Source organism: Bufo bufo, chromosome 2 (assembly GCF_905171765.1).
Source record: "Bufo bufo chromosome 2, aBufBuf1.1, whole genome shotgun sequence".
Taxonomy (NCBI): Eukaryota; Metazoa; Chordata; class Amphibia; order Anura; family Bufonidae; genus Bufo; species Bufo bufo.
Window position 1 is genome coordinate 300076551 of NC_053390.1, and position 13459 is coordinate 300090009.

Sequence of the window (13459 nt, forward strand, 5' to 3'; positions counted from 1 at the left end):
ACATCACCTAATATGCTTAATTGGTAGTAGGCTTTCGAGCCTATACAGCTTGGAGTAAGACAACATGCATAAAGAGGATGATGTGGTCAAAATACTCATTTGCCTAATAATTCTGCACGCAGTGTATATGTGACTTGTATCCCATGTATCTGCTACAGACACACCGCTGCCTCCAAACATTACTCTGGTACCGTTATTCTCTGTGTATACTACTAAGGAATCTGTGCATCTGGAATGTGCACCTCCTGATGGCACAGCAGCAAAAGGAATCAAGATTTACAAAGAAGGAAAGATCCATGAAGAGGTGACACAGAAGAGTAGATATGAGATTTCTGCCTCAGACAAAGATGCTCCAGGAAGATATTATTGCAAATATTGGGTAGAAATGAATGGACGGACCATCAGCTCGTCACCTAGTGAGCATGTCACCATCAATGTCACAAGTAGGTTCTTTTTATTCTTGTACTATTTGTTTGTGAGAACTTTATGGTGGTAAGCTTTGTCTACTGTATTCTGACATTTAAGGGTATTGTAAGTCAGTATTATTTAAGCACTACATTGCAATATTATTTTGGCACAGTACAGTGGTATTATTAGGGCAGTGAATGGCAGTATTACTTGGGGATGATGATGAACTGCAATAACAGACACAGCCCATAGACAAACTTAGCAGTGTATTGGGACCAATAGCAGAACCTTTTTTTTCCTAGTCCTGGAAACCCCTTTAATAACTCACACATAAGGACCAAAATAAAATATAAAGCACCCAGCACAATTTCTAACTGGCCATAACTCTATGGGGGACATCTATCAATAATGGAGTCATTTGCACAAAAAAAATACTAACATTACAAATCAAAAGTGGTGATTTGTTTCACCTCGTATATCAAAATCCGCACTCCACTTTTAAAATGTGACTTTTTTTTATATAAACTTGATTATCCGACTTATTTCTCTGAATTTGCGATATTTAAAGGCCAATGGCACTAACATGTGACTTTTTTAAACCAAAATGCGCCATTTCAACCACCCCTGCCAGACCACACTTGAGACTTTTGAAGCATATTTGCGACATTTTCACTAGAAAATTGTGACTTTTGTTTCAAACTCGGGGTGTTTTTTTTTTTTTTTTTGTTGAATGTGAATTTACTGACAAAACCCTGTTATTAAGCCCATTTATATTAGATGAAAATAAATGCCTCCAGTTTTTCTTACCTATCACTTGTTCCCACACAAAGTTGGTTTTCTTTTCATAAATGCGACTTTTTACACAAAACACCACCACAAAGACTGGCTTACTTGTCCACAACAATTTGAGCCATTTCTGCCGATAAGAGGGTGATAAGTGAGGCGTAATATTCGCCAATTTTATAGCCCCGCACACTTCACATTTAGAACTCATTTCTGGCATGATGCATTCTTTATGGTGAAAATTCTAAAGAAAGCAGTTGATATATTTGGTGCAAATCAAAACTCCATTTGTAACAGCCCAGAGTTGTGTTACTACACGCCTCTACCCCGCTACTATCTTCTAAGAAGCCTTTATATTGTTATCTGATATAATTCATATTATGTCTTTACAACTGTGCATTTAAAACTATGTTAAATGTAAATTTCCTTATAATTTTCCATGTTAACCAGCAGGTGGCAGCATCGGATTGGTAAGGAACTAGTTACAGTTTAGTATATCTAGGCTGGAATGGATCATTCCAGCTTAGCTCCACCTCTGTGGAGGTGTAAATTATTCCCACATACTGCACCTTGGGTGAAGGAAGTTAGAGTCAGTGTGCCAGCCACCTCTGTTGGGGAAGGCTGTGTGATAGCCTTCAGGAGTCCCCCTGTATAGGGAAGAAAGCCAGGATCTTGTCTTGGCTGAGACATTGATCACATACCCAGACTGAGCGCCTGCAGCCTCAGCTGGATGACAAGAAAGCAGACAACCTCCAGAGTTCCAGGACGAAAGCATTCCCTAAGAGCCTATCTGTGAGTAAAGTCCAGAGACCTAGGAGAAGCCACATATCCTCCTCAGCTAGTCAGTCCCCACAAAGCAGAAGATAAATTCCTGCCACAGTTACAGAGCTACTAAGCAGACTAGTCGCAACCTCTACTCCCACCTCCAGGTGATAGCTAGAAGGAGCTGATTGCAGCACACCCAAGGCACAGCCAATAGGAACAACTGAAATTAATATTGGTGCAAATATAACATCTATAAAAACCAAATCGATGATACCCAGGGGTCTAAGACTTAAGAAGATCCCTACTATTGTATTTTCGGATTCATTTGTGGAAGACTGGAACAACACTCTTACTGACTGCTCACTCAAGTTGATGTCTCTGATTGTTGAACAGGAGGGTCTCAAGCTAGCAGGCTTGCAAATGGAAATTGATGAGTGCAAATTGAATTTCAAACAATATGAATCTCTCCCTGAGTATGAAGCCCTACAACAAAAAAAAATCGCTATTCCGTTCGCCAACTTGAAGAAAGTATAACTGAAATTATGCATAGAAAGTTTCAGTGAGACTTATATGATTATCATCACAAACAGGTGTATGAGTGGGGGAGGAGAGAGCAAATGCGCAATACACCAAGACTAGGGATGAGTGAACCCGAACTGTGTAGTTCGGGTTCGTACCGAATTTTGGGGTCTCCGTGACACAGACCCGAACATTTTCGTAAAAGTCCGGGGTCGGGTTCGGTGTTCGGCGCTTTTTGAAAGGCTGCAAAGCAGCCAATCAACAAGCGTCATACTATTTGCCCCAAGAGGCCATCACAGCCATGCCTACTATTGGCATGGCTGTGATTGGCCAGTGCAGCATGTGACCCAGCCTCTATATAAGCTTGGGTCACGTAGCGCTGCACGTCACTCTGCTGTTACAAGTGTAGGGAGAGGTTGCAGCTGCGACGTTAGGGCGAGATTAGGCAGTGATTAACTCCTCCAAAACACTTAAGACAGTGATCGATCTACAGCTGTAGATCATTGAACTGCTGCTATTCAATTGCTCAATGTTTTTAGGCTGCCCAGAGCGTTTTTCAGTCACTTTTTTCTGGGGTGATCGGCGGCCATTTTGTGGCTTGTGGTGCGCCAGCACAAGCTGCCACCAAGTCCATTTAACCATCAATAGTGTGGTTATTTTTTGCTATATCCTACATCAGGGGCAAGCTGTCACCAAGTCCATTTAACCATCAATAGTGTGGTTATTTTTTGGCTATATCCTACATCAAGGGCAAGCTGCCACCAAGTCCATTTAACCATCAATAGTGTGGTTATTTTTTGGCTATATCCTATATCAGGGGCAAGCTGCCACCAAGTCCATTTAACCATCAATAGTGTGGTTATTTTTTGGCTATATCCTACATCAGGGGCAAGCTGCCACCAAGTCCATTTAACCATCAATAGTGTGGTTATTTTTTGGCTATATCCTACATTAGGGGCTTGGCTATGCTTGCTATTTTATTGAGGGGTGAAATTCAATTGCCAGCTGTGGCCAGCCAATTGTAATACTGTCTGCTGTCTGGCAAAGGATATATTTTTGTTCTGGGTTGAAATACAATTCCCAACTTAGCAATTTCCTAAATTAGTGGTTTCTGCTGTATCAGGGCTACTTTAAATCTATTCATTAAAAGGGTATATTAGATTCAGGGTGCTGATAGGGTCATTCTCAATAACTTCACACACACGCTACTGTGCATATCCAAGTCTAATTCTGTCCGTAAACGTATACCTCTAACCCAGCGCCTAAATAATAGGCCTCAAATTTATATTCAGCTAAATCTGTCATTACTGCTGTGCCTGTATTAGTGTAATACGGTACCTAAATAGATAGCCAGATAGTGTTAGGTGTCTGTAAAAAAAGGCCTGAATTTGAATTCAATACATTGGGCCAAATAATATTTTTCTTATTGTGGTGAACGGTAACAATGAAGAAAACATCTAGTAAGGGACGCGGACATGGTCGTGGTGGTGTTAGTGGACCCTCTGGTGCTGGGAGAGGACGTGGCCGTTCTGCCACAGCCACACGTCCTAGTGTACCAACTACCTCAGGTCCCAGTAGCCGCCAGAATTTACAGGGATATTTGGTGGGGCCCAATGCCGTTCTAAGGATGGTAAGGCCTGAGCAGGTACAGGTATTAGTCAATTGGGTGGCCGACAGTGGATCCAGCACGTTCACATTATCTCCCACCCAGTCTTCTGCAGAAAGCGCTCAGATGGCGCATGAAAACCAAGCCCATCAGTCTGTCACATCACCCCCATGCATACCAGGGGAACTGTCTGAGCCTCAAGTTATGCAGCAGTCTCTTATGCTGTTTGAAGACTCTGCTGGCAGGGTTTCCCAAGGGCATCCACCTAGCCCTTCCCCAGCGGTGGAAGACATAGAATGCACTAACGCACAACCACTTATGTTTCCTGATGATGAGGACATGGGAATACCACCTAAGCACGTCTCTGATGATGACGAAACACAGGTGCCAACTGCTGCGTCTTTCTGCAGTGTGCAGACTGAACAGGAGGTCAGGGAGGAAGACGATGCAGGGGACGATGAGGTCCTAGACCCCACATGGAATGAAGGTCGTGCCACTGACTTTCAGAGTTCGGAGGAAGAGGCAGTGGTGAGACCGAGCCAACAGCGTAGCAAAAGAGGGAGCAGTGGGCAAAAGCAGAACACCCGCCGCCAAGAGACTCCGCCTGCTACTGACTGCCGCCATCTGGGACCGAGCACCCCAAAGGCAGCTTCAAGGAGTTCCCTGGCATGGCACTTCTTCAAACAATGTGCTGACGACAAGACCCGAGTGGTTTGCACGCTGTGCCATCAGAGCCTGAAGCGAGGCATTAACATTCTGAACCTTAGCACAACCTGCATGACCAGGCACCTGCATGCAAAGCATGAACTGCAGTGGAGTAAATACCTTAAAAACAAGAAAGTCACTCAGGCTCCCCCTGCTACCTCTTCTGCTGCTGCCGCCTCAGCCTTTTCTGCTGCTGCTGCCTCGGCCTATTCCTCCGCCTCTGGAGGAACGTTGGCACCTGCCGCCCAGCAAACATGGGATGTACCACCAACACCACCACCTGCGTCACCAAGCATCTCAACCATGTCACACGGCAGCGTTCAGCTCTCCATCTCACAAACATTTAAGAGAAAGCGTAAATTCCCACCTAGCCACCCTCGATCCCTGGCCCTGAATGCCAGCATTTCTAAACTACTGGCCTATGAAATGCTGTCATTTAGGCTGGTGGACACAGACAGCTTCAAATAGCTCATGTCGCTTGCTGTCCCACAGTATGTTGTTCCCAGCCGGCACTACTTCTCCAAGAGAGCCGTGCCTTCCCTGCACAACCAAGTATCCGATAAAATCAAGTGTGCACTGCGCAACGCCATCTGTGGCAAGGTCCACCTAACCACAGATACGTGGACCAGTAAGCACGGCCAGGGACGCTATATCTCCCTAACTGCACACTGGGTAAATGTAGTGGTGGCTGGGCCCCAGGCGGAGATCTGTTTGGCGCACGTCCTTCCGCCGCCAAGGATCGCAGGGCAACATTCTTTGCCTCCTGTCTCCTCCTCCTCCTACTCAGCTTCCTCCTCCTCTTCTTCCACTTGCTCATCCAGTCAGCCACACACCTTCACCACCAACTTCAGCACAGCCCGGGGTAAACATCAGCAGGCCGTTCTGAAACTCATATGTTTGGGGGACAGGCCTCACACCGCACAGGAGTTGTGGGGGGGTATAGAACAACAGACCGACGAGTGGTTGCTGCCGGTGAGCCTCAAGCCCGGCCTGGTGGTGTGCGATAATGGGCGAAATCTCGTTGCAGCTCTGGGACTAGCCGGTTTGACGCACATCCCTTGCTTGGCGCATGTGCTGAATTTGGTGGTGCAGAAGTTCATTCACAACTACCCCGACATGTCAGAGCTGCTGCATAAAGTGCGGGCCGCCTGTTCGCGCTTCCGGCGTTCACATCCTGCCGCTGCTCGCCTGTCTGTGCTACAGCGTAACTTCGGCCTTCCCGCTCACCGCCTCATATGCAACGTGCCCACCAGGTGGAACTCCACCTTGCACATGCTGGACAGACTGTGCGAGCAGCAGCAGGCCATAGTGGAGTTTCAGCTGCAGCACTCACGGGTCAGTCGCACTGCGGAACAGCACCACTTCACCACCAATGACTGGGCCTCCATGCGAGACCTGTGTGCCCTGTTGCGCTGTTTCGAGTACTCCACCAACATGGCCAGTGGCGATGACGCCGTTATCAGTGTTACAATACCACTTCTATGTCTCCTTGAGAAAACACTTAGGGCAATGATGGAAGAGGAGGTGGCCCAGGAAGAGGAGGAAGAGGGGTCATTTGAAGCACTTTCAGGCCAGTCTCTTCGAAGTGAATCAGAGGGAGGTTTTTTGCAACAGCAGAGGCCAGGTACAAATGTGGCCAGACAGGGCCCACTACTGGAGGACGAGGAGGACAAGGATGAGGAGGAGGTGGAGTAGGATGAGGATGAAGCATGTTCACAGCGGGGTGGCACCCAACGCAGCTCGGGCCCATCACTGGTGCGTGGCTGGGGGGAAACGCAGGACGATGACGATACACCATCCCACAGAGGACAGCTTGTCCTTACCTCTGGGCAGCCTGGCACACATGAGCGACTACATGCTGCAGTGCCTGTGCAACGACAGCAGAGTTGCCCACATTTTAACGTGTGCGGACTACTGGGTTGCCACCCTGCTGGATCCACGGTACAAAGACAATGTGCCCACCTTACTTCCTGTACTGGAGCATGATAGGAAGATGCGCGAGTACAAGCACACGTTGGTAGACGCGCTACTGAGAGCATTCCCAAATGTCACAGGGGAACAAGTGGAAGCCCAAGGCGAAGGCAGAGGAGGAGCAAGAGGTCGCCAACGCAGCTGTGTCACGGCCAGCTCCTCTGAGGGCAGGGTTAGCATGGCAGAGATGTGGAAACGTTTTATCACCACGCCACAGCTAACTGCACCACCACCTGATACGGAACGTGTTAGCAGGAGGCAACATTTCACTAACATGGTGGAACAGTACGTGTGCACACCCCTCCACGTACTGACTGATGGTTCGGCCCCATTCAACTTCTGGGTCTCCAAATTGTCCACGTGGCCAGAGCTAGCCTTTTATGCCTTGGAGGTGCTGGCCTGCCCGGCGGCCAGCGTTTTGTCTGAACGTGTATTCAGCACGGCAGGGGGCGTCATTACAGACAAACGCAGCCGCCTGTCTACAGCCAATGTGGACAAGCTGACGTTCATAAAAATGAACCAGGCATGGATCCCACAGGACCTGTCCATCCCTTGTGCAGATTAGACATTAACTACCTCCCCTTAACCATATATTATTGTACTCCAGGGCACTTCCTCATTCAATCCTATTTTTATTTTCATTTTACCATTATATTGCGGGGCAACCCAAAGTTGAATGAACCTCTCCTCTGTCTGGGTGCCGGGGCCTAAAAATATCTGACAGTGGCCTGTTCCAGTGTTGGGTGACGTGAAGCCTGATTCTCTGCTATGACATGAAGACTGATTCTCTGCTGACATGAAGCCAGATTCTCTGCTATGGGACCTCTCTCCTCTGCCTGGGTGCCTGGGCCTAAATATCTGACAATGGACTGTTCCAGTGGTGGGTGACGTGAAGCATGATTCTCTGCTATGACATGAAGACTGATTCTCTGCTGACATGAAGCCAGATTCTCTGCTATGGGACCTCTCTCCTCTGCCTGGGTGCCTGGGCCTAAATATCTGACAATTGACTGTTCCAGTGGTGGGTGACGTGAAGCATGATTCTCTGCTGACATGAAGCCAGATTCTATGTTATGGGACCTCTCTCCTCTGCCTGGGTGCCGGGGCCTAAATTTCTGACAATGGACTGTTCCAGTGGTGGGTGACGTGAAGCATGATTATCTGCTATGACATGAAGACTGATTCTCTGCTGACATGAAGCCAGATTCTATGTTATGGGACCTCTCTCCTCTGTCTGGGTGCCGGGGCCTAAATTATATGACAATGGACTGTTCCAATGTTGGGTGACGTGAAGCATGATTCTCTGCTATGACATGAAGACTGATTCTCTGCTGACATGAAGCCTGAATCTCTGTTATGGGACCTCTCTCCTCTGCCTGGGTGCCAGGGCCTAAATATCTGACAATGGACTGTTCCAGTGGTGGGTGACTTGAAGCATGATTCTCTGCTATGACATGAAGACTGATTCTCTGCTGACATGAAGCCAGATTCTCTGCTATGGGACCTCTCTCCTCTGCCTGGGCCTAAATATCTGACAATGGACTGTTCCAGTGGTGGGTGACGTGAAGCATGATTCTCTGCTATGACATGAAGACTGATTCTCTGCTGACATGAAGCAAAATTCTATGTTATGGGACCTCTCTACTCTGCCTGGGTGCCGGGGCCTAAATATCTGACAATGGTCTGTTCCATTTTTGGGTGACGTGAAGCCTGATTCTCTGCTATGACATGAAGACTGATTCTCTGCTGACCGATTCTCTGCTATGGGACCTCTCTCCAAATGATATTGGTTAATTTTTATTTATTTTATTTTTATTTTTATTTCCCTATCCACGTTTGTTTGCAGGGGATTTAACTACATTTTGCTGCCTTTTGCAGCCCTCTAGCCCTTTCCTGGGCTGTTTTACAGCCTTTTTAGTGCCGAAAAGTTCGGGTCCCCATTGACAATGGGGTTCGGGTTCGGGACGTAGTTCGGGTCGGGTTCGGATCCCGAACCCGAACATTTCCGGGAAGTTCGGCCGAACTTCTCGAACCCGAACATCCAGGTGTTCGCTCAACTCTAACCAAGACCTATCCTCAAAAAAATCGAAAAACAAACACAAGTCTCCGTCTAGAACTCGGACTGTCAGCTATTCTTCAGAATCCGAATATTTGCAATCCAATTCTGAACATGAACCCGTCGACTGAACATGAAGCCGATATTCTGCCTAATAAAATTTCGTATTACAAGAAAAAAATTTAAAAATAAGCGCAAAGGTGACAGGATTTCAAAAAACGACCCAGAAGAGGGGGCCGCAAACACAAGAAAGCCGCATACCATGGCCACGCGGCTTCACAAGAAATGAACCCTATTTTGGGGACTGCCAATGATTTTGAATTTATTAATCTGTCAGACGAAGTGTTAACTGATAATCAAATTGACATATTGAGACTTGGTTTGAATTTTGGACATCAATAAATTTATCAGAGACCTCACGGTCAAGAGACATTTTCATGTGTCTGAGAACATGTCCAACCAACTCTCACATCCACAACAATGTAATGAATTTACTAGCATGTCTTTTACTGAATAGTTGTCTTTGGTCAATTTGATCGAGCTCCAGTCAGACTATGATGGTAGGACTGCGGCTTCCGAGGTTCTGGATTTTCGAACCGGGAACACGCAATTCTACCCTTTGAATTCACGTACACCAGGAATGGACCTTTTCCAAGAGGTAGTGTAACAGTCCTACAGGCTCACCTGAGTCAGAGGACCGCTGGCTGGAGGTAGGAGTGGAGCCCAGTGGCAAGCACCACAGGCAGGTAGTAGGTGCAGGAAGTCTGGCAGAGGCGTAGTCGGTAGGCAGGCGGTGGGTCAGGGCAGGCGGCAGTAAGCGTGGTCAGACAATCCGGATGGCAACGGTGGTAGCAGTTCAGTAGGTAGGGACAAAGCAGAAGAGTAGTCAGTAGGCAATTCCTGGTCAGAAGTGGACTTCCAATAGTAGCAAGAGCAGCAGATGAGGAGAAGCTTGATCAAGGCTCAGGAGCTCAATAATCAGCAAGCTAGAGTGCAAGGGACTGGACTTATATAGGGAAGTACCAGGTGTGGGGAATCAAGGGTGATGAGCAAGGCTTGGCAAGACTGAGGTTACATAATAGGTTTCAGGGAGGAACGTCCAGAGAGGACAGTAGCCTAGTAAGCAGTGCTACCGCCTGGAAAGGGGCTGGTCACGGGTTCAAATCCCGACAGTACTCCCCCCCTTCCAAGGTGACCTTCAGGCACCGCAGGGGCAGGCTTACCGGGGTACCGTTGGTGGAACTCTTTTACCAGTCTGGGGGCGTGGACATTTTCTTCTGGCTCCCAGGAGTTATCCTCGGGAGGGTAACCCTCCCACCCAATTAGGTATTGTAGTCTTTCCCGGTGGATCCTGGAGTCGAGGATCTTTGCGACAACGTATTCTTCTTCACCCTGTACCCTCACGGGTGGTGGAGGGGGCGAGTGGCGGCCTGTGAAGGTATTCTCCACGTATGGCTTGAGGAGTGAGCAATGGAAGAAGGTCGAGCCGGAACGTGACCTCGTTGATTTGTGCGGTGATCCGGAACGGACCCATGTATCTTTGGGCCAACTTTTTGGAGGGGACCTTCAATCTGAGGTTCCTGGTGGACAGCCACACCTTGTCTCCCACATGGAAGCCCTGGGTGGGTTTGCGACGTCTGTCTGCTCCCTGTTTAAAGCGCCTCTGGGCGAGCTGGAGGTTGTCTATTATGTTCTTTTATGCCTCCTGTAGGGTTGTTAGGCGTTCGGCCACTGCTGGGAGGGTGGAGGCGAAGGGCAGGTGGGGAATGAACACCGGGTGCGAGCCTGTGTTAGCAAAGAAGGGGCTGTGCTTGGTTGAGCTGTGCTCAGCATTGTTGTAGGCGAAATCGGCCATGGGGAGATGGTCAAGCCAGTCATCCTGCAGGTGGGAGCTGAATCAGCGTAGGTACTGCTCTAGGGTCTGATTAGTTCTCTCCGTCTGCCCGTTTGACTGAGGGTGGAAAGCGGAGGACAGGTTCACTTTAACCCCGAACGCCAGGCAGAAGTTCTTCCAGAACTTTGAGGCAAATTGTACGCCTCGGTCGGAGACCACGTCATCCGGGATCCCATGCAGCCTGAAGACCTCTCTGAGAATAAGATCGTCTTTCTGTTTGGCGTTGGGTATGCCTTTGTAGGGGATGAAATGGGCCATCTTGGTGAGACGGTCGACCACGACCAGGATGGTGTTCGTCCCTTTTGAAGGAGGAAGGTCTACCACAAAGTCCATGGAGATCGAGCCCCAGGGGCGGGAGGGAATAGGGAGGGGTTGTAACAGACCCACGGGAGAGGAACGAGGAGTCTTATTGCGGGCACAGACCATGCACGAGGAGATGACCCTTTTGATGTCCTCCTTGTATGTTGGCCACCAGAAGGAGCGGGAGAGAAGCTCCTGGGTCTTTCTTGTGCCAAAATGGCCGGACATCTTGGAGTCATGGTTGAGTTTGAGCACTTTGAGCCATGCGATTTCTGGTACATATAGTTGTAGGTTCTGATGAAACCAATGACCGTTCTTAAACGTAAGGCTGATATTCCCTGTGGGGTGGGCCAGGAAGGGGTCATTTTCGTATCCTTCTTTGATTGTGCCCAGGAGTTCTTTAGAGTAGGTGGCCCCTACGACCCTTCTCTCGGGTAAGATGTTATTTTGGCCCTTGTTACTCTGTGAGGGCTCTGAAAACATTCTGGAGAGGGCGTCAGCCTTGCCGTTTTTTGATCTGGGGCGATAGGTGATGAGAAAGTAGAAGCGGGAAAAGAATAAGCTCCATCTGGCCTGTCTGGCTGAGAGTCTCTTAGCGCTGCGGATGAACTCGAGGTTCTTGTGGTCAGTTAGTACGATTATGGGGTTGGTGGCTCCCTCCAGCAGGTGTCTCTACTCGGAGAAGGCATCCTTGATCGCCAGTAGTTCTTTGTTCCTGATGTCATAGTTCTTCTCGGAGGGGGACATCTGGCGGGAGAAATATGCGCACGGGTGTAATAGCATCCTCTCCCCTGTCCGTTGTGACAAAACTGCCCCCACCGCGGAGTCTCATGCATCCACTTCGACTGTAAATGGGAGCTCGGGGTTCGGGTGGATTAGGATTGGGGCAGAAGTGAAGAGGAGTTTCAACTTGGTGAAGGCCTCCTGGGCCTCGGGTGTCCAGGAGAAGGGAACTGCCTTCTTGGTGAGTTGGGTGATTGGTGCTATGACCTTGGAGAAGTTCCAGATAAACTTCCGATAGAAGTTGGCGAAGCCAATGAATCTTTGTATCTCCTTCTCGTTTTTCGGAACGGGCCAGTTCATCACAGCTTGGACCTTCCCCGGGTCCATACTTAGGCCCTCTGGGGAGATGATGTATCTGAGTAACTGAGTGGTGGTTCGCTCAAACTCGCATTTCTCTAGCTTGATATAGAGAGAGTTCTGTCTCCGTCTCTGCAGTACCCTGCGGACGTGTTCGCGGTGCTGCTCGAGGTCTTCAGAGAAGATCAAGGTGTCGTCCAGGTAAACGACTACAAACAGATCCAGCATGTCCCTGAGGATGTCGTTAATGAAGTGCTGGAAGGTGGCGGGAGCATTGCAGAGACCGAAAGGCATGACCAGGTACTGGAAATGACCATAACGTGTCCGGAAGGCGGTCTTCCATTCGTCCCCAGGGCGGATTCGGACGAGGTTGTAGGCCCCTCGATGGTCGAGTTTAGTGAAGATCTTCACTGCCCGGAGTCTCTCAAGGAGTTCTGAAATCAGTGGGAGTGGGTACCGTTTTTTTACGGTTATGTCGTTAAGCTTCTCTGGGGCACACTCTGGTGTAAGGGACACTGGCCAGATGTTGGTTTGAGGTGCCCTTGGTGGTCTGTATTAATGTGCCAGTGGCAAGGTCCGTTGTAGTCGTGACGCCAGTACCTTTTGTATGGAGGTACAACCATTTACTGTTGTAATAATAGAGGAACTTGAGTCTGAGGCAAGCAGGATGAAACTCAAAGTGGAACTTTACTGAAGATGACTTTTGATAACAGTACATCCAAAGCATTTAAACAGTCTCTTGGCACAGAGATATACTGCTGCAAGTCCTCTGCTGACAGGTGTAACTGTCCCTCTCTAGATATTAAATAAGGAAATTGTAGCCTTACTGATAGAGGTCTTCAGCAATGGTCCTGGTGATCCTGGTTCAGGCTGGTGAAGCTGCCAAAAGCTGGTAAATCCTTCACGGTGGAGTCCAAAGGTCCTAAGGCACGAATAAGATGTGTCCATAACCCTTTGGGGGTCTCCTTTCTGTAGTATTCTCTGAATGAATAAAGCACTTCATCTCTGGGCTGCAAAACAGGCTGCAAAACTGCTATGAATGAAGCACTTCATTACAGGCTGCAAAACTGCTATACTGTGCTCAACTGTAGCTCTAGTCTCAACAGGAAGTTGTCTGGAAACTAGACTGCACTGGCTAGGCCTCAACTGAACTATATATATGGGAGGTATTATCTTCCCCTAGTCGTAAGCTCAGTGTAAATGCATTCTAATATACCTGTTAGCAGGGATTATGTACAAGGACACATTGCAGCATAAAAACAGGTTATATAAGGCATTATAAGTACAATACAACAACTTTGCAGTACCCACGAGGGTAGTGGGACGCTGCATACCCCTCTTGTTTAACCTGTGTCGGCCTCGACACGAAGAT

General features: G+C 48.3%; 1 protein-coding gene across 2 annotated transcripts in view; it reads left to right on the forward strand.

Annotated features, from left to right (window-relative positions):
* Positions 1–291: 291 nt before the first annotated feature.
* LOC120988984 (Fc receptor-like protein 5) overlaps positions 292–13459 on the forward strand; it is a 157282-nt gene continuing 144114 nt past the window's right edge. For both annotated transcript variants that reach the window (XM_040416817.1, XM_040416819.1), the window contains exon 1: positions 292–443. In XM_040416817.1, the coding sequence (XP_040272751.1) occupies positions 386–443 (58 nt within the window). In that variant the 5' untranslated portion in view covers positions 292–385. The remainder of the gene's footprint in view (positions 444–13459) is intronic.